We start from the raw sequence: 27244 nt of genomic DNA on the forward strand, positions 1-27244 counted from the left end.
GGGATTAGTACTGATAGGCAACCACATTTACAAAAGATTCAAGTCTTGTCTGCCCTGTTTTTCTTAGAAAATTGTTCCTTTTGTGAGTGACAGGAGATCAGCACTAAAATTGAAAAGAAATGCCACTTATTTTCACAATTTATTCTGAATAGACACTAAGGATTGCAGATGAGCAGCCCTAGTAATCTAATATGTCTAAACATAAAATGAGAATGAAAAGGAAATGATACTTCAAATTAGCCTCATGCTTGCAAGAACAGGAACAACTACTGGGATCAGACTGGCCTGAGTCCTGCATTATGTGTTCACAAAGATGTTCAGAGCAGTCAGAAAGACCTGGCTGAACCCACAAACACTTTGTGCAGCAGCCACAGACCACTAAGGATTTAAGAGCACTCAGATATTATGAAAATATATGAGATTCATAAAAAATGATAACTACATGCATGGAATTATGTGACACAAGCTGGTACAATCACCCAGTTGATCTTTGCTACAGTTGCAGCTATTTTATATAAACAGTGTACTGGAATTTTAATGCCAGCTGGTCATCCTTCGTGAACAGTCAATCCTGATTACGATGAATAAACAAAAAAGTGGGACTTGTGACAGAAAGTTGTAATTCTATGAAAGCCATTGCATTTTAGAATGCTCTGAGGTGTTAAAAATTTGGGCATTCATGTTCCCAGATACCTCTTCGCAGTCATGCAAGTACCACTTTTCAGAACTATCCAAGTGAGGTGGGAAAACTGACTTGTGAAGAAAGGCTTAATTAAATATTCATCTGTGGCTTACCTAAAATCTCAGAAGACAATTCAATTTCTATGGATTAGTAATGCACCCACTACACTATCTTCAATCACAAACACAAAAAGATTGCAGACTGTAAGTCTTAGCAGCAGATATGTAATTCAGGTGAAGTTAATACATTTCGAATTTTTGTGAAATCTACATAAATACATTAAAAATTAAAAGAACTAAATGAAATAATTTTAAGATCCAAATGTAGAGACAAGAAAAATTCCTCCTTAGCAACTAGGAAAAAAAAACAACTTGGATTGTCCTACATGAGATTTCTTACTGTCTGAAACTTTCTGAATAAGAAGTCCTTTAATTAGAGAATTAATTCCTGAAAACAAAAACAGCTTCAAATGACAAATAAGTACATTACAAAGGATTCCACACTAGGATTTCTTTCAGATTTACTTGCAATTCATTATTAATGGCTGTGTGTCATATTTCTACTAACCAAGTCTCTGTTTTCTGAAAAGTGAATTTATAATTGTTCCAAGGTGGGACCATCATTATAGCTGCTTTTCCCTCTATTGAAGGCAAACATTACTCTGCCAGCAGTGTGTTACAACACACTGACAACATTACTCTGACAGCACTGACGAGTTTGGAGAGGTTTTAACTGAATTGCTTTTCTTCCTTCTTCAGTAAATATTTCTGTTACATAAGACACCAACAGTAATTCATCTTTTAATTAAAAAGCAACAACAAACAAACTGGCTAGTTCCCAAGTTGTTCTTTCAGATTTTGTATTTTGATCCAGTCCACAGACACTACTTGCTGTTTGGAATGAATTCCTATTCAAGAAGTTCCACTGAAAACATCCAGAACCATACCTTACTAAAGAATGCAAAACAGTCACGGGTCTGCAGAGCAGAAATTCCAGTTTGCCAGAAGTCTGATAAAGCACTGATGTAAAGAGTCTGTTATTAATCATCAACTTCATTTTTTTTTCTGCAGGGTAAGATTAGATTTCAGTATCCACTGATGTGAGAATAAAATCAATAGATATGAAAATGACAAGATACACAAATTTAAATTAACATTATTTGAAAAAAAAAAAAAAGATGTTCTTACACAAAGGAAAACCAGAATATAACTGACAGAAAATCTGGATGTACACTGCTTAAACTTAAGAAAAAAAAATAGCTAACATACAATTGACTGCTCACAGCAGAGCAACTAATGGATACTGAACTGGATTCCAGTTAATCTGTGCCAGAACTTCCATCGCTTGTAATAATTCTTGTCTTTTTTTATTTTTATTTTTTAAATTACTCTTACAGTATTACCGCTGCAGCCTACTGTTTAGTGACAGATGATTGGTAACAGGCACTTTCATTACAGGTAATTATCACCATGTGAAGTGTTCTACAAATGAGTATTAATTCCAAACTCATAGTTAATGATGAGGGACTGTTTGGCAGCAACAGGGACAAGTTAGTGACAAAATATAACCCAAGACTTGAAAACACTATTTTCTACCATGCTGATTTTGTGATGGTTTGCAGAAATTAAGAATACTGCACCCAGCCTTACATAAAGACTGAAATTTCACTAAAAAAAAATATGATAGTCTTATTTTGAAGAATTACTTCCAGAAATGAAAGCTATTGAAAATATCTAGCTAGAAACATAGAAAAGCTGTTTTTCCACCTGTACCATTTTTCCCTTGTCATCTACTTTGACAAGTTTTTTTAAAAAAATCTTTATCATAGGTTTACAATAATAATTTACAAAAAAAAAGTCTTCCTATTTACAAAAGGTTATAAATTAGTGAGGTTGTTTTAAGTACATCTTTCTGACTTACTAAGTAGTGATAATCACAGCTGTTCTTTTAAGGAAAATTGTCAGGACATAATACCAGAAAAATGAACATGTGCAAAGGAAGACAACTACACAAACAAGTAATTTGTTTGAACAGAACAAAGGAGAACATGTGCAAGGAAGCTTCACAAAACAAAGAAGATGCTTATAAGTTTAGTGAGCCCTAGTGAAGAGTCCTCATATTCTTTTTGAGAAAATGATTACTGAACTCCAAAATACTTAGGATAGACCCTTATTAATGACTGTCTTTTTTCAGGATTTATGTTGATGCAGCTCTAGTCTCTCCAGGAGCTTAAATTATAAATACAAGCTATGAAGGAATCACAGAGCAACTTAAAGTATATAGTGCCAGTATTCAGAATTAGAAAAAGGGTCAAAGATCACCACTTTGAGGTTCCAGGCTTCGTGGCTCCCTCTGATGGCTGCGAGACAGTTTTGGGAAGCGTGTAGTCACTCTTAAGCAACTGCTTTTGCTTACTCCTTCTCCAGAAGACGGAATATCACTAGGAAGAAAATAAAGGCAGAGGTAACTAGTTTTTATGAGTTATACTCAAAATACTGTCATAATTCTGAACATGGAAAAAGCAGATGTTTATGAGAGCCTGGCACATGACTGCGAAGTACAGCACACATCTTCAGCTATGTAGAACTGCACTCTTTCTACAGGTATCTCAACTCTGATTTACAAATGGGCTCTTTCAGTAATGAGAACTAGTAGAACTTCTAATACTTTATGGAAGATTGCAAATCACAAGATAAAGCGTTGAGCTGCATTTTAGAAATGGTGGAATAGCATTTTGAAGTGACAGAAGTACAAGCACAATAGACATAAGCTTGGATGATACTCTGCTTAACAATTCTCTAATTGTGGATGGATGTATCATTATGTGATGAAGTACATTAGCAATACATCCCCGTTGGGAAGTCTTCAGTCTCTTCTGACCCACAACAGACTACAGTCTTACATGAATGAGCCTTTTTGAAAAGGCTCTGAGAAGTACATTAAAGTTCAACAACAAGCAGTAACAGAAAATTCAAGCTTACCTAGGTGATATTCAGAGGCTATAGACTCCTCGGAAAACTACAGTATAAAGGGATAGCATTGTACTTTTGCCATTCTCTTAGAGGACTTCAAATGGTTTTTAATTATTCTGCTTACATACACGCTAATATATAAATTTTGCATTTTGTAACTCAGCTATGCTATAAAATTACACAGCATACAAAGTCAAGTTTACTTTTATAACTTACTGTAACAATGAAAAAACACCTGTATTCAGAGTGAGTTAACAAGTCCATAAAGGGAGGAACTACTCTTCTGCAATTCTCGCCATATTAAATAAACACAAAACTAAAAAAAAAAAATTACCCTGTGTTCCTTTTTCTTGCAGTTACTGTCCTCATAGTTCAGACAACCCTGAGAAAGCCATAGGCACATGAGGCTCCACACAAGCACTCTGAACACCCTCATGGGAGATATCTTAGCAATGCAAAGGACATTAACAGGGGCTTCACTTGCAGGAAGCAGAAGACTTCCATGAGATAGAGTAGCTGTATCTTCGGTAGCAATTACCTTTGGAACTACAATGAATGCACCTTCTGTTATTTACTTCGTAATAATAACAATACAATTCAGTACAGGAAAACAACGTGTCCAATTTAGATGGACATTAACAAGAAAAGAAAATAAAGGATTTATAATGGCAGTGTATTTTACTTGTCTAACATCCCTTGCAGAACAGTCTAAAGTAATAGATAAAGTATCAAGTTAGATGATTTTTCTGAATTAGAGTTCACCATGCTCATGATACTGAGTCTTTCTAGGCAACTATGCAATCATTTACATTTGAAAAAAAAAAAAGCATGAAGTAACTGTGGCATACATCTTCCTCTTCTTTAATAACAAGACAAACAAGCTAGATCTTTAATTCTATATTTTCTTTTCAATAAAATCAGAACTCTAAAAATTAATTTAGCATACATTACTAATTTTTGGTTGCCAAGGATAATAGGACTTCCAACCCCATGGTCCTGTGATACAGTATTTTTGAAACTCAACACTGCCATCTAATTTGCTATACAGAACTCTGACCAATGTGAATTCAATTTCAGCTGTGCTCATTAACATTCTTTTAGTATATGAATATCAGAATTCATCGATTTTTCATTATCTATAAAATACTGCTATGCAGTGTGTTTATTCACTAGCATGTGTAAAACAGCATGGGGTAGTAGTGGTTTCAGATGGTTTTTTTTTTTTTAAAGACATATTTTTGTAACATGTAAATATTCCAGCTTTTAAAATATCAAGTATACAATTGGATTTATTTGTTTTTCTTGTCCGGTTGGGCTTTCCTCAAACTAAATTAGGTTAATTTGCCAACAGGATGGATGCTGCTGAAGGTGCTTAAGTTTTGTCAGGCTGACAGAAGCTACTTTATGGTTGTATGGTAGTTTATATTGCAGAAGAAAGCAATTATGTTATGTGCTATTATGTGTTATGCACAATTACTATAACTCTGTGATATAGTTTTCTGAATGAACACTTTAATACTCAAGCTCCTCCTGCTGGCATGTCCAGAAAATTACATTAATGCCAGCCTGTTCTGGAAGAAAAAAAAATTAAAAGTGAAAAAGTGCAAAATGAGTTCCTCTAAAAGGATGAAATATTCATTTATACCAGTCTGTCTTAATAGGAATATCTCAGGTAATTAGATTGACTTAGGATAGACACTGATACGTGTAAAATAAAAAAATACATATAAAAAATATAAGATGTGTAATATATAAGATATGTGTAAAATAAAAAAAACATTGCAAGTAATTCTGCTAACTTAAATGATACAACTTCCAAACTAGATTTATCAGAAGGAAAATTATAATAGCTGATTTGTCTTAAATGTATAAGCATTTTTTTTTATCATCCCAATGAAAATTCTAAGATAAATCATTATGTCTTGTATATTTAAAGAAGTCAGTTTACATCCAAGGAGTTAGATCTTGATGCATTGAAAGACAAACAGGAGCTTAAAATGATATTCAGCTGCTGTTAGCCTTAAACACTCATGGAAACAGGCTGGATGGTAAAAAAAGGGTTGGAGTCTTAAGTAAAAAAAGGCATACATTAGTAAACGTACATTTTAAGCCCTTTCTCTTCCACACTACTCCAAAAACTGATCCAAGAACTTTCTATCTAACTTGCTTATTTCAGCTCTAGCTTTTTCTCTCAAATTAAAATGCTAAATTTCAAATAACACCAGCAGGCGTAACTACTAAATTTGGGAAAAGAATGAATAACCACCCCCCAAACCCATGGCAATAAACTAGGAGGTAAGGACTCCTCTCCCATTTCTTTCTAATGCTTACAGATTTAACAATCTCTTTCTGGCCTCAAGGTTGAATGATAAGTCCCCATCAGTAAGTGAGACACAGTTTCAAACCAACAGAGAGATATTCTGTGAGTTCTTGGGCAGAAGTATGAGCACATTAAAATGATCCTGCCAGTACTTCTGGCAACTACACATGAAGAAGAAATTGAAATACTTGTTTTGAATTTAATTTTGCCAATCTGCATTTGGAATTGAGGAGGAAGAAATAAGCATACCTGCATGCAATTATTTTGTTGTATTACCTTCTTAACCACTGAGGTCCTAACAGGGTTTAATTTTGTAGGCTGTCTGGCAGCCATGCCAGAACATGTTTGCCATGCATAAACCTGTTCAGCCATAGAATACTTAACTACTAAAGGTTCAAGTTCTCTGCAGTGTCACCTTGTCACACTCTGAAGTAAAAAAAAAACAAAAAAAAAAAAAACAAACTATCAGCTGAGATTCAATTCTTTCTTCCCACTAGGTCACTGTTTAGCATTTAAGCATTCCTGATTGATCTGCACTGCATTTGTTTGGATACCAATCCCATTGGACTGATTTTGTCTAGATGTCAATCTGGTTAATGCTTCTTTCTTCCAGTTGCTGAAGTGGAAAAATAAAACTGGAGCCACATTCTTCTCATTATTGCCAACTTTGTAGAAATGAAATTTAATTATTAATGAGAAAAAGTGATCTAAATTTGTTAATACAAAAGACTGGGTTTGGAAGTTTAAATAGTCAGCAATTATAAGAAGAGATATAAAGATATGGGGTAAAATAATCCCCCTACCATTCAACTTGATATTGAAATTTCGGAAGATAGAACTACAGCTGCCAGGATAATACTGAACAGCTCCCTTAAAAATTAAGTCTAGATTGACCAAGAAATTAAAAACATCAGTTCTAAGATTCTGTACAAAAATTTTATAAGTTTACAGCTACTTTAAAATACATACTTGTATAGAAGAATACAACATTCATAGATTCAACCTATTCTTGCTTGTAATCAACCTCTTCAAACTTGGTAACTGCAGAACTGCCAGGTCACCGCCTGAACCAATGGCTGAGCACCAGGTGAGAAGGCAGAGCTGAGCCAGGGAGCTTAGGTGCACACAATGCATCTGAGTGATTGGAAGGGGTGGAGCCTGGATCCACTCCTCCTCACCCTCATTAAAGGGTTAGCAGCATCTACCTAACATAGATTGTGCTCCTCTTGAGCTCTCAGTAGTTGGTGGAAGGGCTAAGCTGACTTTCCTTCTCTGGCGACTTCTATTGTCACAAGAAAGTCACTTTCACTTTTTGCCTATGAACTCTCCAGGAAGCTCCTCCTCTCTCCAAGCTTCATGGCTTTCAGACACATGAAGATACCAGTGTCAGGAAGACAACCAACCTTGACAAAGGACATGTTATGACTCTGTAAAAATAGTAAAAATAGTTATGGCTCTGTAAAAATAGTACTTAAAAGTGCTGCTGAGGTAGCACCTTCTCTGGTTTAGAAATGGATCAATGAAGCAACTGTATGTAAAAAAATTATAAAATAAAAAATATCAATATTACACATGAACGTATACAGTACCAGAAAGCAATAAGATGATGGAGAATTTTATCTTGGAGCAGTTTCAGTTTGCAAGCAGCAGGAGGAAAGTCTTCTAAGACATCATATATAGCATGTGCCTATTGTTTCCCTTTGCAATATTACTGTACAGGACCAAGGAGCAACAGACTAAGCTGATACAATGAGAATACTATTTACACCTTAGATAGGTGTTATATCAACCTGACTGCAGTAACAACAGCTCTACATGAAGTATTTCTTTGCAGATGCCTTGTACCTTGAAAAAGGTGGGTGCTGGAATTTTTAGGAGTCCTTAGGATTTACATGTATTTGACTCAGCTACACAACTAAAAGTGAAAACAAAATATTCACTCTGCCTGACAACATAAACCAGTCCCATTTAATTTTCCTTTGGTCATGCCTAGCTATTCTCAACAGCTACTGCTTCGGGATTTGTCGTCTTAGTCTTTAGAAGTCTTCCACTGAAAGACTTTAAAAGAAGTCAGGCATTCAGAGTGGTTCAGTACATTTATGACTTACCCAGAAACTGCATTAAGACTAATAACTTAAATCTCCTATTAAGAATTAATTTAGAAGTTCTTACGGCTTAGAATCAAATTCCAGAAAACAGATTTGAGAGTTAAAATAGACTTCATTTGTTGGGATAAACTAGCTTGCTTCATAAAGCCAAATGCTTCTACAAACCTCCCTAAGTACCACATTTTCTCACCACTTCCATACTACGCATCCTCTCCCTGAGACATTAAGCACTCTGCCTCTCCCTGCTTCTATGTGCAGCCTCTTTATTACTGTTCAGATTCCTCTTTATGTATTTTGTCCTTCATTTTCCTCTAACATTCACAAACCCTCTTAAAACACTCCAAGTAAGGAAAGTTCAGTACACTTGTAGTTTGCCAAGTGATGCATGACTTCAATGTTGCTATGTGCCAAAACACAAAAGCATTATGATGCTATATATTCTATTTTGTAATCCTAATTCTTGCAGAGGAAAAAGATAAAAGCAAGGAATGAAGAAGCCAAGAATATAGTGAGACAACTTCAACTCTGTTAAAAATGGCCCACTCCAAATATTTTAATTCTGTTATCAGTAGAACATCCACAGAATAGTACTTTCAGCAAATCAGACAATGAACTCAGTGCCAAGCTGGTAATACAGGCTATTACTTCAAAGGATGCAGTCAAGTGAAAGTTTACCCATTGGCAATAGTTTAGGACCTATAAGATGAATACTGTCATTTATGCTATTAGAAGCCACATGTATGTGCGATACCTTTTACAGATATCCCATCATTAACTCATTTTTTTCAGAAATTCACCTATTCAAAATTGCATTTAACTTTTTCTTATGTTCCACTGATGTTGTTCTGCAGTGCTTCAGGGTTAGATAGTGCAGTTTATTAATCTTTATATGTAAAGATGTTAATGCCTATGTATTCAAAGCTCTTATTTAAAACAATATTACACAAATGTTTCTGTAAAGAGATTTAAGGTCATCCTTAAACACTGCACATGTCTGCTGTATAATGATCTATACACCATGGAGAGAAGCTACTGAATGAAATATTAACTGATAGGTAGGATATTTTGAAAGTAATTCTGAAAATGTGAATACAGACATTTACACTGATGAAGCAACAAAGTCAGTCAAGTGGTGCTATTCTTTTTTTATTATTTCTATTTAAGAAAAAGCTCTAGAGAAATAATGCACAGACATGTTAACAGTATCTTTTTGCCATGTCAGGATATGAAAGTATATTCAAAAACCTGCTATAATTCATTGCTTCATTGAGAATTGTGAAATTTATAAGTGAAATAATAACAAACCTAAAAGGAAAGGTAGTGCCCCTGAACACAGCCTGTGGTATAGCAATATCCAGACATTTAGTATCAGTGCTATACTTTACACTGGTATTTACAAGTTGCTGACAAATAATCTTATATGCTCATCTTGTTACAAGAAATTAAGATTTTTTTCTTTGTATCAGCTGAGTAGTGTAAGCGCTTTCATTCTCGTCTGTGTATCACAGACAGAGCCCATTAAATCAGGCCGTGATTCTGAATGTTTTATCGTGCAGTTCCCCATACCTGGAACTTTTTGTCATACACAAAAAATGAGACCTAAGTGGTGTTTATACACACGTAAAAATAGCCGACACCAACTCTAAGAAAGCAAGTTCCTTGTTTATGATTGAAGAAAAAAAGGAAATCTTTTTTCCCTTCCCGCTCCTAACTTAGCTGGATGGTAAGACTGTAAATACACTGTTCTTAAAGTATCACCTTTCGAAGCAAAATAAAAAGATACAGCAATAAAATAATCTCTAAGAAGAGTAATTTTTATTTTTAAAAATGAGATTAGCATTACTGAGTTTACATCAGTACTGTATTACCTAATCTCACAGAAAACATCATTTTCGTTGAAGTATGTAAATGATCCATCACAGTCCAAGTAATGAACTGCTACTACGAATATGTTTTTCATCTATTCAAGCCAAAGCTTCAAATTAGCATTTCTAACAGGAGTAGCCATTGTGTTTCCTAACCTAATAGCCTCTGGTTTAAATTACAGTTCGCTTTTGTCTTACTTTAATACTCATTTTGTTAATATCTTTATGAACCCCTGAAATGCCAAGCTAGTAATACCTACTAGAGTAACTCAGCGTACATTTGAACCCAAAACCATCATTTATTACAAACCTTGCACCTTGAAATTCAACAAGTTGATGAGGAAAATCCTTGACTAACATACTGTTGCTCTCCATTACTGTTTGTTTGCGTGGAATGAACGAAAGATCATACAGTAACAGAAATAATACTTGTTAAACTTCTATTCAGAAATCAATCAATTTATTTTCCTGCTGCACATGTAAAACAGCAAGTTATGAAATGAAGTTGATGAGGAATTATCAGTTCAGTACATCACAGAACTGTATAGAACCATCTTAAAATGAAATACAATAGGACAGGATGGGAAAAAATGAGTAGAAAAATAAACTGCAAATGTATTTCAAATTTACCTCCCTCTTGTTTAAAAGCAAAATAAAGTACAGCATGAAAAACAACATTACAATGACTGAACAAAAACGTATTGATGGGTCCCTCAACTAGAATCACTCAAAATCACTTCCATCTTTATAGCCTTCAGTTTGATTCTACCAACACAAGTTCCTTAAGAAGATGAGATATTTGACTCTACAGACATCATTTTGCCATTTATGACAACAACCCCAAGGTCCTGTTGATAGGGCTAAGGGAAACGGCCACAAACTGATGCACAGGAAGTTCCACAAAAATGTGCATGGGAACTTCACAGTGCAGTGATGGATCACTGGAACAGGCTGCCCAGAAAGGTGGTGGAGTCTCCTTCTCTGGACAGGAAGAGTCTCCTTCTCCACCTGGATCCCTACTGGTGCAACCTGGGCTAGGGAGCTCTTTGGCAGGGGGTTGGACTCAATGGTCTCTGGAGGTCCCTTCCAAACCCTACAGTTCTGTGATTCTGCATCTCCTAAAATTGATTTTAACTTTTTCAAATCCAGAATGAAAAAAATATGAATGCTCCAAAATAAAACTTAGCATTCTTCCATTAACCTATACATTTTTTTAATAAATACAGCTTCTTTGAAATTAAGTTTAAGCTTGAAAACCTAAGTATAAGATGTATTCAAGTAGTAGAGCAAGTATGCATCCCTTTACTGACACATATTCAATTTAAATGCATCTTGGTTTTGAAAACCGACCAGACCACAGAGCCTGTATCATGACTGTATGATTTCTGTTATCAGTATTCCACATTATAACACCCCGTAAAGCACTAGGAGTTAAAAAGTTAGTACTCTAGTTCTATGGATTGTTGATTTTTTTCCAGGCACCTTGCACTGTTCCGTTTCAGTTCTCCATTCAAAGGAGAAGGATAAAACTGTTTACAGGTCTGCTCTCCTTTTGCTGCTCATCTCTGCACTGTGTGCTCCCTAGCTGTCTGTCTTTAGCATTAGAGAAAGGCCTTCAGTTTTGGCCACTCTCTGCCGTTTTATTTGATTTACAGGCCTCAATTCCAAATATATTGTATTATACTGTGTTATCTCACGTTGCAATGTCGTATGTAGTAAATTAATGTTCTCTCTTAGCTCATTGCCACTGTTTTGTTTCTAGGCACATCTCTTTACCTTTTTCTTCCCTTTTCCCCTCTTCCCCCAGGGTGTGGGTCCATGGGTTCCCCTGCTCCATTAGTCATGCAACCAGCCCAGAAATCATTTACAGCCTGTGCAGGCTTGTGAACAGCAAAATTACTACGATACCCTATTATGAATAAATAGATTAGGTACAGAGCATATAGAAAACCTATTAGTAAAAAACTATCATCACTTGAAAAAACAAATTTTCATCAATATCAATTTTTAAATAGCTCCACATATCGTTTACATATACTGTAAAGAACTATGTTTATACTAAAATGAAGACTTAACAGATGATATCCCACTATGACTGTGTATCAAGGGTCTGCTTTCTTAACAGATAAGACTGTGTTAAACTATTTCTGGACACATTCAAAGTTAACATCAGTGAAGTAAGAACATACATTAGCAGATTTCAAAGTTCATCTAGAAAGAATTCAACAGCTTGACTTTTTAATTTGGTAAGTACACTAACAGTGTTCCACCCTCATTCCTCAAAATAAAACCGAACACAAAAATAAAAAACCCACACATACAAAAGTAAAACAAATTTTGAAGCCCAAACAGGAAAAACTGAAAACATCTAACTCTTTAAAAATCTCCATCAGTGCATATTCTTCATGTTGAAAGCTTTACACAGTGATTTTGTTCAAAACCATGAGTTATAAAGAAAAGTCAGCATATATGTCATATATTCCTTTATGTATAACATAAGAACTTACAATTTGAGCAGATACTTTCTATTAAAAAAAAAAACAACAACACTGTTGTGAAGATTTGGAAGATGTTGGCAGCATATTTTAAATTGTGATGAAAAAGGCTAAATATTTTCTTGGTTACTTAACAGGTACTTACACAAAAAAAGGCATCAGCTGAATTAGCGTCTCTTTTTTGGGATTAGCTGTGAATTCTGGCACACTTTGAATAACTTTGTTCATGACATTCCTTAGGTAATTTTGTAGCTGTTTGCGGCGCTCTTCTACAAATTTTGCATCCTAAAAATAGAAATAAAACAATGTAAGAAGTGGAAATATTTCTTTTATTTCTTTTATTTTCCAACTTTATTGCAACAATAATTGTGCTAATAAGCATTCAATTTAATCTTTGGATGATCCAGATATATTCTGTTTAAAGAAATAGGTGGGCAATTTGTAAAAATACTCAAAAAAGGAAAAAACACCTTAACTCTGGACTTGATTAAAGACAATCACTCAGCCTAGCCACAGTCTGTACCACATTAACATTCACTGATGCTGACTTCTCTCCTTGCCAGAACGTCTCCTCTGTGGACCAAAATTCTTTTTGCAATAGCAGATCTGCAAAAAGCACTAGAATCTTAGCATAGCAACTCATTCTTTTGTTTTCATAGTCTTTAGAAATAATCTACTACACATCACAACTCTCAAAAAATTGTATTGATGTTTCTATAGTATTTTAGATTTCAGTGTTTTATACTATATTGACCCTGATAAATAAAACAACTCTATATACTATTATTCTGAGCAACTTACTGATTTTAAAACCATCCTAGCAGCTCATTGCATCCCAGAATTTACATCCAGCCTTAACTTCCTGTGAGGAATCCATTTGCAATAATCTATAATATAAAGTCTAGCCATACACCTCTCACATCGGAACATAATGGTTTCCAATGACATCAGGTGTTGCCTGGTTTGTGCAACGAGTAGTAAGCTCTCTCTCAGAAATGCAAGCATTCTGATCACCTGGCTTAAATGTCAGAGTACGTTCTTCAGGAACAAAGTAAAATTACAAAGAGACAGCTGCAGTTATTGGTCAACGCTCGGTTGAATATGAGCCAGCAGTGTGCCCAGGTAGCCAAGAAGGCCAATGGCATCCTGGCTTCTTTCAGAGATAGTGTGGCTAGCAGGAACAGAGAAGGAATAGTCCCCCTGTACTCAGCACTGGTGAGGTCACACATCAAGCACTGTGTTCAGTTTTGGGCCCCTCACTACAAGAAAGACATTGAGGCCCTGGAGCATGTCCAGAAAAGGGCAATGAAACTGGTCAAGGGTCTGGAGCACAGGGCTGTGAGGAACAGCTGAGGGAGCAGGGACCATTCAGTCTGGAGAAAAGGCTCAGGGGAGACCTTATTGCTCTCTATAACTACTTAAAGGGAGGTTGTAGTGAGTGGGGGGACAGCCTCTTCTCTCGTGTAACTGTGATTGGATAACAGGGAACGGCTTTAAGTTGCGCCAGGGAAAATTCAGACTGGATATTAGGAAATACTTCTCCAAAAGAGCGGTCCGGTGCTGGAATGGGCTGCCCAGGGAGGTGGTGGAGTCACTGACCCTAGAAGTGTTCAAGGAATATTTAGACATGGTTTAGTGACAACAATTGGTGATAGACGGACGGTTGGACTGAATGATCTTGCAGGTCTTTTCCCAGCTTACTGATTCTATGATTCTGTGATAAAGAAGCCTGAAAACTCTTGGAAACTGAGAGAAAGGCAGTCCAACCTTCCAGAACGGTGATAACATACTTCATTTTTAAAAGTTCTGAATTGTTAATACCTCATGCATCCCACTCTGCAGTCACACCCCAGCACCCGCAACCTAGAAGAGTCACTGCTTGGTTGGAACAGAACAACAGCTTGCTCATGCCCCACAGCACGAATAAAGTCTGGACAAGAGTGCAGAACAGAAGTCTACACAAGCTGTTGGGAAATGTTAAACCAAGAATTTTTATATGTGCTGACACATATTAGAAATAAATAGAATGACAGGAATTAATAAAAGCAAGTCCAATGCAATAGCTTCATATTTTCACGAAGATATTCATTCCTACTGTTCTACTAGTTCTCTGACTTGCTCAAGAAGCAACTTAACCTTCTCTTCACTCAAAGGATTTCAGTCACCACACAGAGGCAGGGACACTGATTTGCTACTTCCAGCTGTGCAAGGCAGAAGACAGTACAGCACATCACAAGGTGTCCCACACCAATCTCAAAGAAGAGAGCTTTTTTGGAACAACTTTGGTTATCTTTAACCACAGGAACACTGCTGACGTTTGGCCTAAGAGAACATGTCATATATGGAGTAATCTTCTCCCCTGCTGTAGGTTGTGTAGTACAGAAACATAAATAAGTGCCACTGCTTTGCTCTGCAAGGCCGCTCCCAGCACTGAGACCACCTCAGCTGTGATCCTTTTCAGAGAATCAGCCTCATCCCTCACTGTACTTTCTTGATTGTTTTTATCATTTCACTCAATGTTGTCTTACCAAGCTCCCAGGAAATTATTTATTTATTTTTAATTAACACAATCACTAGGAGTTCTTAAATTCTTACGGCTTTTTGGTCACAAATCCTCAGCAACAGTATTTGCAGGGAAATCATTTTAATTATGTTAAAATTTGCTTTTATGCAGAATCTTCTCTCTTTTAGTCCCACCTGTTTGCTGCACAAATATATATACAAGCACATTCCCTTTCACAGGCAGGATCACTTCCTCGGTTACAAACAGAGGAAGCAAAATGCTGAATACAGATGCTTTTCATTGCTCATGTTAATGTAAAGAAACTCTCAAACTACAAATAGTTTCTGCACAAAGTCTTCTATTTAAACTGCTAGAAGATGCTTGGGGAATGCATTTCTGCTATTTACAGTTGACCTTATTAGAGAGCATAACACAGAGCTTTTTCTGCCATTTCTTCAAGCGAAATACTGAAAATCACAGGAGCTAAAACTCAGCCTTGAAACAGACTTTAAATTTAATTTCTAAAATAATCACAGAGTAATCTCTACCACAACTTTCTTTACTGCGCCCACTTTCCTAATCAGAAACAATGTAAAAGAGGGTCAGAAAGACTTAGATGTGTATCTGTACTTTGCCATCACAAGTGTTTCAAAGCAGCAGATTACTACTCAGAAATAATTTTGTTACTGCCAGGTTTAACAGCAATAAAGAGTTCTGTCACAAACCAGTAAATAATGCATTTGGTAAATAAAACCCATTGGACCAAATTATTTACAATTGACATGTTAGTATTTTGTATTCCAACTAACAAAGGATGTTTTTACAAGCAATAGTTAAAGGGAAAGATTCTGTTTCAGTGAAGGAAAAACACTTTTTGTCTGTAACTTTGGTGACTGTATGCAATTTTATCTGTCAAAACACGCATATCTATTTACACAAGAAACATCAAAGATCTTTCTCAATATTCAATATACAGAGCTGTGCATGCCCAATCTACCTGTAAGCTAGAGACAAAGAAATTTTTTTGAAATTACAACCACATTCACCTTTGCTAAAATCTCTAGCATTTTATTATATAGTTCAATTTTTTTTTAGAAAGCACATGCACAAGAAGTACCAGTACTAAACAAAGGAAGGCACTGCCTCACTGACAGTGGTTACTAACATGGTTAAAAAGGAAAGCTGCTCTCAGGAACATGTACGGTTACTACTAAAAACATCAGAAGTATTTCCTGAAATTCAAGAGAAATATATAGAAGAAATTGAATTGGTATGATGAATAAATAATAGGTCTTGTCATTAACAAGTAAAAGAACTTCTTGAATCACCAAGCTAGCCATTTAACGAGTTACATTTTGAAAAGTCTTTTGTCTCATAAGTGCCTCAGAAGTCTCTTCACTTGCAGGAAAGTTGTATGAATTTTACCTGCCCCTGCCACATACGTTGCTTATTTTTTAGAACAGACATCACTAACAGAAGTCAAAGAGAGACTATAAATACTTGAGTAATTGCAAAATTCATTTTTTTCCCCAGAATGGCACTAGAACCATCTTTATACATATTTAGACCCTATACTTTCAAAAACTGTTTATAGAACAGAAATTACATATCAACTTGAAATTATTACAAAAAAAAAAAAAAGGATTATTCTATTATAAGCTGTCCCCATTTCAATGTAGAACATAACGGATCCTAACAGAATCACTTTGGGAAGGCTCATTTTTAAGAAGTTTCTTCGGAACAACAGGCTACATTCTCACTAATCGTAAAAACAGAAGGCAAGGCTAACTGGCCTCTTCAGCTCCTCCAAATGGGTGGTAAACTGCACATTCCCTACAATCTTGAAGAAATTTCATTACTTCATGTAAAACATCTCCTAGTCTGTTCTTGATGAGCCCAATCTTTAAACCCACATAACTACATGGCACAAAAGCATGTTCAACACGGACAGGAGCTCTGATTTTAAGATCTGAGATTCCTTTTCAGTTCAGACAAACTCTTAACAACCACCTGTCCTCCTATGGACACGTGCAGCTGCTCTTTGTAAAGAGGCTGAGTTTGTCTTGTAGTCTGAGAGGTAGCTCTATTCTGGCTGAAGAGAAAGCCCCACATGTTCAGTGTTGTTTGAATTACAACCCATGACAGCATCCAGTAACATGCAGTGACTCATTTATACATGAAAATATGGTCAGATTCTGACATAAGTCTACAGGCATCTTGGTCACATTTACTATCAATTTATATGAAATCATACTACACATAAATTGATAAGTGAGATCTAGCATACCAGCATGCACACAATCTGCAGGCATATTTTACGAAAAATAAAACTGCTTTGGGTTCTGTACAACTACTCTCAAAAATTATTTCCTAGCCCACTACTCAAGACTATATATTTTTTTATTATCAGTCCAGAAGATTTCAGTTAACAAGCAAAATTGCTTCAGATGGCAGAAGCATCAAAGCGTATCTGGGAAAATACATCATTCTTCTTGTTTAATTTGGAATTTATATGTCACACAGTTTTATGAAATTGTTTTTGACTGAGAATTTGCCAAGTTTCTGCCCACAAAATACTGGTACCAAAGTACAAATTTCTAAGAACAGGAATATATATAATAGAAATCTTACAGACTCCGAAAGGTGTTAAAAAAGCATTAAGCTATAAAACCAAGAAGCATAGCCTGACATACCACATTTAAAGTTACTCTGTTTTGCAATACTTCAATTACAGGCCAAGTTTACTTCAGCTTGCAGCTTAAATTGCTTCAACACAACTGCTGGTCTTTCAATATACTGCTATTTGTAACAGATGGCAAAACACTGATATTCTTTATTAGTAGGAAGCTAACTAAAACCTTTTCCATGAACTGTTGAAAACAACATGATTGCTATGGTTACCTGCCATGACTTAGGGACAAATAAAACACATTCTGGTTTGGTGCTGCTGCAAACAACCATAAAATGCACGGTTTGTGATACTCTAAACACCAGATATCATTTAAGTAAACTATTGTTAGCAGAAGGGGAAAAAAATAACAATCAGCCCAAGGTTCAACTCAATTAAAATAAAAATAAATACAGTTTAGGACTCTAATAAGAGCTATATCCAGCCTCTGTGACATCACATCTTGAATCCTTTCCTAAATAAAGCTAACACCAGTGCTGTTCATAGAAGAACCTGTAAATGCAGAAATAAACTCAGTTTATTTTCATGTAGCCTAGTATTTTTCACTACTTTGATCAATCAGCCCTTTAAAAGTTATATAACATTTTGTTTACCAGACAACTTTTACACCTCTAAATGAAGCTGGAAATCAGAGCTAGAATGGGAGCTAAATAACCAATTGCTGATCTACTCTCATCACTTTATGATTATTATACCAAAATAAATCATCTTCAAATTACTGAAGTTACATGAACTTAGCACTCCCATCCTACTTGTAATACCAATTTCTGTATAGCAGAAAAAGACTACCATTACCCAACAATACACAAGCATGGAATGCATGAAATTGCCAGAGGTGACTAACCCACTGTGATTTTTTTGTACATTTCTTGCTCAGTGGAACAAACAGGAATTCAAGGGCATAAGATACAGATAAGAAATTAAGAAACTGTCACTTTAGGAATCTCTTTCATTAAATAAAATTTTTCTACATCATTGGCAAGACTAATACAGGGTAATGATTACGAAATAGTTGACTCATTTCCAGCTCTATCAGTGGCCTCATTTTACTGATCCCAGAAAGAAAGCAATCCTTTTAGCCAAGTAGCTTGAAAAGACACTGCTGCAAACCCACTTCAGTTCAGTGCATCAGCAGACATGCTGAGGGTAAGCTGTAGTCTTTCCTAATGCCCTCAGCCTAGCCCAAACTGACCTGGAGAACTCCAGCATTTTCATTACCATAGCTAATTGCTTGATACTCAAGATATCTCTTGCCATACCATACAGAGCTGCTCCGTAAAGCTCAGCTGGCCTACAAGGAGATGACTGCTTTGTCACCAGAAGAGATGCAAGCTCTAACTATACCTCACAAAAATGTAAGTTTTTTTTCCCTGAAATGGTAATTTTTGAAAGAACTCTTACCTCCTATATCGAGCAAGAGAGTAGTTCATATACCACTGCATAAAACCTAACTGGCTATACTATGGTCTTGACTGATTAGACCTTCCCTAATCACAAGCACGTTATGAAGAAGAGTGCTTCAACAATGGGAACTCCCCCAGCCCCATAAAGACAGCTAGAATAAATTCTTTTCCAGTGTAAGTCAGTGGAACCTTAATCATAAGCTACTTAGCATTCTCAAGGAAGCAGCATCATCCAGCCAAAAGGATAAGCCTTCTTAAAACCCACACTGAGAAAAAGCATTTAACGTGAAAAAAATGTATCAGCAGAAAAGAGAAAGCTGAAGAACAAAACCAAAACTAATCTCTTTTAAGTGCTGCACTTAATTCCAATGCTATAAACATTCAATTGGTAGCGTTATGCTAACAAAATCCAGGCTCATCTAAATATTATTTAAAGGCATAAATGCTCACTACCTATCTATTCATCAACTGGTTAGGAATCAACTAATCATTAAAAAACATACACAGAAAACTGTAGCTGACAGCATTACCCCCCCCCAGGGCTTATGACTTTGCTCACCTGTCGAGCAGGGAAATATTATTTCTATTTTTTGCTTAGAATAAGTACATATCAGTCTACACTTTCATTCAGGAGCTTCTAGAAGCTATCGAAACATTTCATGAAATTGAGATCCATTTTTAACTAGCCTACATTGCAGCAATAATTAACACAAATATTAGTTAAAATGCATCTCCACCTCATTTCAAAATAGGAAATTTCATTTAGATAGCATGTCTGTCAAATTTACTCATAATTTTTCCAAAATTCACAGCAAGACAGTATATGAAAATAACTCTCTATACTAGTTGAGCTCACTTAGAAGACTGAAAATTAAGATCTATTCACTTTGAAAATCAAGTACAATGTAGCATTCAGGCATATATTATGTTGTCCAAAAGCAAATTAAGCAAGCATTAGTGAAAGCAATCCTCAACTTCAAATTATTAACTTATAATTAAGGATTTATATTCCCAAAGCTTTCTCACTTTTTTAAATGTGTTCTAATTATGAAACATCAGAGAGTCATAATTTCCTACTAATTCTATTCACAGGACATCAAAGCTTTCTTCTAATAAGCATTATTTGGTCTACTAGCCCAAAGGCATTAGCTAGAAATTTTACTTTTAAAAATAATAAATAAATAAATAAACAAAAAAAACAACAAAAAACCTCTTTTCTCTTATAATAGCATGCCTTTGACAAATTACTTTGATGAAAGATAGTTTCTGTGGCCTACTAAATCTCATAAAGTACAAAAGCGTAAATATCCATACTTCTGATTTCAATTCAAGACAAACGTATTTAAATTTTAGGATGTCCAGACGTGCTTTGCTGAATCAGAACGCAAAAACATTCAATCCTAAAGTGGCTTCCTTCCCTAGTACTTTCCTGTACAATATTCTTTTTGAATCATTCTTTTTCAAGCTATCTGTATTTCTTCTTTTATTGTCTATGTGCAAGTTAAACAGGTTGCTATTGTGGGAATAAAAAATTGCAAGTATACACCCAATTCCTGAATTCCTTTAAAGCATTAAAAATGATTTTTTATGTCAGTTCAGGATTACAGATAGTGCTTTTATTAACATGATGGTCCAGAATATTCATTAGACTAGTAGTGAAGTTGGAAAATTCACAGATCCTTTTCTAGATCTGGAAGAGCTGCAGAAAGTTTCAAACACAGCAGAACTCCAATCTGCTCTCATTCCATGCTTCTTCTGTCAGTGCTCACCTGCAAATCAACAGTCACTCGTACCAGATCATAGTACTCTATGGTAACAATGCAGGGAGTGTAGGACAATAAATACTGAATTTTAAACTAATGTTTTGGGTTCTAAATGCAACTGGATAATGGCAAGCAAGTCTTTCTTGATGAGGCAAATAGCTCACACAGTGTTTCCTCAAGCATTAAAGCTACTTTCTAATCTTATATGCTATTTCTTAAAAGATTATGGAAATGAACTGTAGGATAAACTATTTTATCTTAAGGTAAATAAGTGAAAGGCACAAATATATTAAACACTATTATAAATAATTAATAAGAATGCTAGATATATTATTGTTTTACCATTGATTATTTTCAGGTTTCCTTTCTACTTGGTGACAACTATTAACAACTACTTCATTTTCTCTCTTTTTTTTTTTTAAAGTTCTTTTAGCCAAAATTTTCCTTTTCACATTTTCTCTGCCAAAAACTGCAATTCCGTATACTGCAATAAGCAAAAAAATAAGAATTAAAACCTATAGTTCTCTAGTCTTTTCCATATGACTATCCTCTGCCAAGTTTTCTCACCAGTGCTCCAATATTTTGCAACTCTGCAGTACTAGCTCTAGATCATTGCATAGGACAGTGTCCTCTTGTGGTCCTGGAGGTTCCCTAAATCTGAGGCATATACTGAAACACCAGACAATGCAGGTATCAAGGGAGGCATCCATTTTAGCAAACGCCTCTTTCAGTGCCGCTGATTTATGGTACATCACCTCCACTAGCCTCACGGTACCAAGCCAAGTATTTTGAAGATATGCAGTGAATAACATTATTCAAGTACAGGCTGGATTGTTGTAAGAGCACACAATATCATTTTCTGAAACTTAGGAAACAGCCATTTTTATGTATTTACAAATGGAGGACTATTTTATCAATATGCTCTTTTGGCACCTAATAATACTGAGGACTTGCAAAGGACGCAAAAGTCATAGACCGACCTAAATTGCAGAGATGCTTTTGTTAGTCAAATCTGGCTACAAAATCGCTCTTTGGGTACTAATTTAAGATCATATTGATTAATCTAGATAAAGGAAGCCAACTACCATCCTATTAAAAATAGTTTAGCAAACACAGGAGAGAGAAAAAATACTTTAACTGAAATTTAGCTGCATATCAAAAAGACCATGAAATTTTTTGTGAAAGTAGCTCAGAAAAAAAGCTAGTAGCGGCAGCTTCTCTTGTAATGAAATATTTGGAAATAAGCAATGTGCAAGAGCCTGTATCCCACCCCATAGTGGAAGTTCTACATAATTCCAAGACTGACAGACATTCCCAAGTGAATAGAGTCACTTTACACTGGAACTTGACACATTCCAGTTACTTCAACTTGCTTTTCCATGGAAAGGAGGGCCATCTCAAGGACATCACACAATATCAGAGCATAATACGTTCCAAATACTTCTATTTCTGCTGGATCTATTTGATCACTGTTACAGATACACAATCCATTGTAGTGCATAAACCCCTGTATTATTCCTAAATGCAGTATCTACTACAACATGGTACACAAATGTCTACTGCTACAACAAAAAATAGCCTAAACAATGTGCTGTGGAAATTAGCTTGATAAACTGAGGGGAAATTATGTAAATGCATCACTTTGTGACTTCCATGCTATTTACAGCAAGTAGCGAGAAGTGTAATCACTAATCAAAGCCAATTACACAGCTGGTTAGTATCTCAGCACAGTACTCTTCCAGGAGTGCAATGGATGGCACCCAACCAATAGTTACTTTTTCTGAGACCTCTCATAAAAGAAAGTGATCGTGGGTTTATAAATGATTAAGAGGAAATTTCAGTCTAAAGCTAATGCACTAAAAGAGAAAGCGATGCAAAAACTTTAATGACTTGTTCAACTGTTACATCTGTAACTACCAATTGTGTAACTGAAGTTATTATTCAATTAGCATATAAAGAAATTAGGATGAAAGACTAACAAGAGAGCTTAAAAGAAGTCTTCCCTTATTTATTGAAGTGTCCAATATGCAATCACAAAAAAAAAAGAAAAGTTTTACTTAACTGATTCTCTATTACAAAACTCCACTAGAAATGAAAAATACTTGGTCTTCAGTAATACATTAAAAGCAGAAAAGCTCTTGTAAGTACTTTGATTCACTAGGTTAGTAGCCAAACAACATGCACTTTGGACTTCATTTATGCCACATACAGAAACTACAACTCTATTGGTAAACTCCATGTTCATGTGCACTACTACTTATTTAATAAAATGTGCCAAGTACCATAAAAATTAGTAGACAAACACTTGGGAATTCATTTGAACTCAGATCACAGTTACTATCTTTAAATACAATCCACAATCAGTGAAGTCTGAATACTACTAAGGAATCTGCAAACTTTTTTCCCTGTTTCCTTTTGAAATATTTTTTAAATATGATTTTTTTTCATGTGAAGTAACAGTGATTTTTCTTCCATAGAAAAAGTTGCAACATAAAATTAGAACGATTCTGGCATTTTAGCAGCACAAGTATTAAAATGGTTGTAAGCCAAATATGGAATGAAGATCTAACAGTATTTCAATCATTATCTCAGCTTTCCTTTGAAGATTGAATGGTTTGTTATGGTTGGTTCGTCTCAGATATCTGATATAAGAACTCACTGACACAATGCCAAAAAACAAGGTAAAAGTATAAAACCTTATACAAAATGAAACAAAGTTTGTTAATATGAGGAATGATGATTTAAGCACCCAGTGGTTTAGCAAAGAAATTTCAAAGTTATAAGCACAATTTACATCCCTCATTATTTTATTTGGGATAGTTATTAGATTTCAGATATTTTATTCACTGTAAAGATGGATTACTTTGATCAGTCCTTACTGGTTTCAGGATGTATACTGAAGATTTTTGCCTTTTAATTAAGCTATTCAATATTTTAGAGTTCTGATGATCAGAAACTGAATAATGTACTTTGGATAAACCTTCTCACATTTAATAGACCTTCAAAGGATGAACAGATTTACTGTATGTAATCTCACTGTAGCTACAACAGATAAATGGCCCAAGCTTTTAAGCAACATTTTGCCTTCAGAATATTTGCATCTACTTTTTCTTATTCAGAAATTCTTTTTATCCTTTTCAGGTTAACAGAATGCTGTTGAATTAGCATTAAAACATATAATCATGCACTGATATCCTGGCTTCTTAACTAATACATATTGACAAGTTACAGAATCATAAAATTCTCTCTCCACCCTTCCTCTCTCCCTTTAAAAAAATTAAAAAAATATAGCTCCACTACTTATGCTGTCCATAAAAATAATGTAAAGTTTAAAAAATTGTTCAGAAATCCTCTGGTGCAGAGGACTGGCTTAGAGAAGGAGGTCACGTGTGCTTATCTTTGGAGCACTGCGAACAAAACAGCACGTTCAGATCACAGCATTCGAGAAGTGGTGCATTGCTGACCAGGCAATGGTGAGGGAGTCAGTTTGTGGTGGAACCAGATGGCCCTGGTATGTGTGGGAAAGGAGCGACTAATTGGACACTGCTTATCTCTCAAGGATAGAGCAAGAACCACTGCTTAGCAATTGTTCTAAAAATAGCATGTGTTCGGGGGTATAAAAGTAAGTAACCTGCACAACAAAGTGGGCTCAGCTGTATAATCATATTGATGTCTCTCTGAGTCCTTGCATCAGCATCTTAAGAAGATCGTTCCCACATGGCTGTGGTTCATCCTCCTGGGGTCACCACAACACTGGCCCATAGTCAATGTGCAATTAAGGAAAATGATAGTCACCTCTTTTTTGTGTGTGTAACGGAAAGTTTACTTTCTGAACTCTTACTGATACTATGAATTCATTTAATTACCTTATTTCCAATAGCTTTTTTTGGTGGAAAGTTAAAAGTCCTCACTTGCTGATATTTATTCTGTAATTTATGATGCAAGCTTCTGAACTCTGCATATCTTCGATAAACATTCCATTCATCGTCCTTTATTCTTATATAAACCTGCAAAATACAGACATGAAAGAAAATTATTTTTTTCCTAATTCTAAGACTATTTTTCAACTATTTTAACTTTCGATCCATTTCCTTCTCTTGTTAAGGTTTCTGTCTTCAATGAAGTACTATGCCAACACTATAAAACACCGTGCCAGCTCACTTATGCACTAAAGGTCAATAGTCACACCTGGCCGGAAGAGCATATCCCAAACTGCACATTCATTGCATCACCTCTTACCCACAAAGACTCCTAATTTTGGATACTGCTCTTCTCCACTTTTGGGCTGCATTTCCAAGGAAGTTTTTTCCCTGCTTGAACAGGAGTATTCAGGTACTGTGAACCCCCCACTTCAGAAAGACCACTTAAAGTACATAACATAATAAATATAAGGAAAGATATAAGTCAGTCAGTATTAAACAGTAAGTCTGCTGAGCTGTAGAGGAATTTAAAAATTAGAAGACTGTTTATTGGTAATAATCTTAGGGAAGCTCCTATTGATAAGCAATACAACAACAGCAGTACACATGAATTTCACACAATCTCTGGGCTATCATGAGTTCTTTTTATAATAAGGTAAGTCAAGTTCTGTCAAAAAATCTAACTACAAGGGCTGCTCCAAAAGTAATGCCTCCTAATGTATTACATTGTCTCACAATATCAGAAGCAGATGTTAGTGGGACAGCAGTAGAGGTTGGATCTTCCCACCAATATTCCATTACATGCAACAGAAAACAGCAGAGGAGTAGTCTGATAAAATGGCATCTGACATGGAAATGCATATGGAGCAAAGTTGTAGAACAGAATTCCTCCACAAAAGAAAAATAGCTTCCAGTGATATTCATTGATGGCTTCTGAATAAATGTTTATGGAGACCAGTGGATGTTAGCACAGTGAGGCAGTGGGTAGTACCTTTCAGCAGGGGTGACAACAACAGATTTAGATAAGATCAGCATGCAGCCTCTTGTTCATCATCCCCAGCAAAAAATGCACAGTCAACACTGGTGACTATGTTAAAAAAATAGTCTTATGTAGCTAAGAACTTGCTCTACCAAATAGTGTTATTGTGCTATTTGGATCTGTTGTAGCTCCCACTGAAATAAAGAGGAAGCATTGCTTATTGTAATGACGTTCTCAGTTTCATGAGAATTTAACAGTAAGAATGAATTTTTTCAAACATTTAAGCAAAATAGTAGCAAATATTCCCTATGTTTTAATGAAGCAGAATATTATTAAAGACGTTCACTTATTTATATTGTGTGAAATATAAACAAAGATTTTCTAAAAGTAATTTGGTCCATCTCTAATAAAATTACACTGAGATCCATTTCAATCAGAAACTTTACTATATAATCTGTGTTAAAAAGTATTACTTACTTGATAAACATGGAATGCATTAGCAGCTTTTCCACGCAGAAAGACTGAGGGAATCCAAACATTAATAAGAGCTCGATTTGATCTGAGTAGATAAGAGAAAAAACTTAAAACAGGGAAAAGAGAGAATCATGTTTATGTATTAAAACAAAGTTCCTGTTGTAGTTTAAGCCCTCAAACGGCTCAGTACCACACAGTCATTTTGTTCATTCTCCCCACTTCCCAGTAGGCTAGGGTGGAGAATAGAGAAAAAACAGTAAACACAAGGTTTGAGATAAAACTATTTACTAGGAAAGAATAAAGGTAAAGGACAATATTTATGACTATACACACACACACACACACACATATATATATATATGAGATATATAACTCATAATATATATAACATATGATATATATATATATATATATATAAGAAGTTATACACAAGCAATTGATCACCACCCCCTGACCAATGCCCAACTAGCCCCCAAAGCAGTAACAGAGAGCAAGATGAATTTCCCCACTCTTCAAAACTTCTTCCAAATGATATCATATGGTAAGGAATAATCCTTTGGACAGTTTAAGTCAGCTGTCCTAATTCCATTTCCTCTCAGCTCTTTGAGCCTTTCACTCCATGTACACTGCTCTAGCAGAAACTATAAACATTGGTGTGTGATCAGTGTTGATTTTCTCCTGGAACCAAAACCAGCATCATACCACCACACCACAGAAATTCCATCCTAGATGAAACAAAGACAGTTCCCCAAAATTAACATAACTGGGAAAGAAAAATAGAGGCAAGTGTTTTTGTTCTGTTTTTTAAACAGAACATTTGACAACATTTGATAATTAATTTCAACAAGTTCAAAATGTTGGTCTGTGACACTCAACAACAAATATATGAAATGATTAAAAAACAAAAGAGCATTAGAAGACAGTTAAAGAGAAGCCATTTCCAACCTCTCCCTTCCTGATTAATTTCCAGATTTCAATGATAAACAGACACCAGCCACGTTTTTACCCCATCATTCACAAAAAGCTAGATTCATTTGTCCAAATTACACCACTTCTATCTGTGATGACTTA

The 27244-nt window shown here is 35.4% G+C and overlaps 1 protein-coding gene across 1 annotated transcript in view; it reads right to left on the reverse strand.

The window, feature by feature from the left end:
* Positions 1-2395: 2395 nt before the first annotated feature.
* Positions 2396-27244, reverse strand: part of SNX29 (sorting nexin 29) — a 53520-nt gene continuing 28671 nt past the window's right edge. The window contains exons 18-21 of the mRNA XM_065732979.1: positions 26177-26258; positions 24667-24807; positions 12588-12727; positions 2396-3122 (exon numbers count right to left, since the gene is read on the reverse strand). Coding sequence (XP_065589051.1) covers positions 2993-3122; positions 12588-12727; positions 24667-24807; positions 26177-26258 — 493 coding nt within the window. The 3' untranslated portion in view covers positions 2396-2992. The remainder of the gene's footprint in view (positions 3123-12587; positions 12728-24666; positions 24808-26176; positions 26259-27244) is intronic.

The sequence above is a fragment of the Cyrtonyx montezumae genome, unplaced genomic scaffold (genome assembly GCF_038088225.1).
Source record: "Cyrtonyx montezumae isolate F1298 unplaced genomic scaffold, pur_monq_1.0 scaffold_16, whole genome shotgun sequence".
In the NCBI taxonomy this organism is placed as follows: Eukaryota; Metazoa; Chordata; class Aves; order Galliformes; family Odontophoridae; genus Cyrtonyx; species Cyrtonyx montezumae.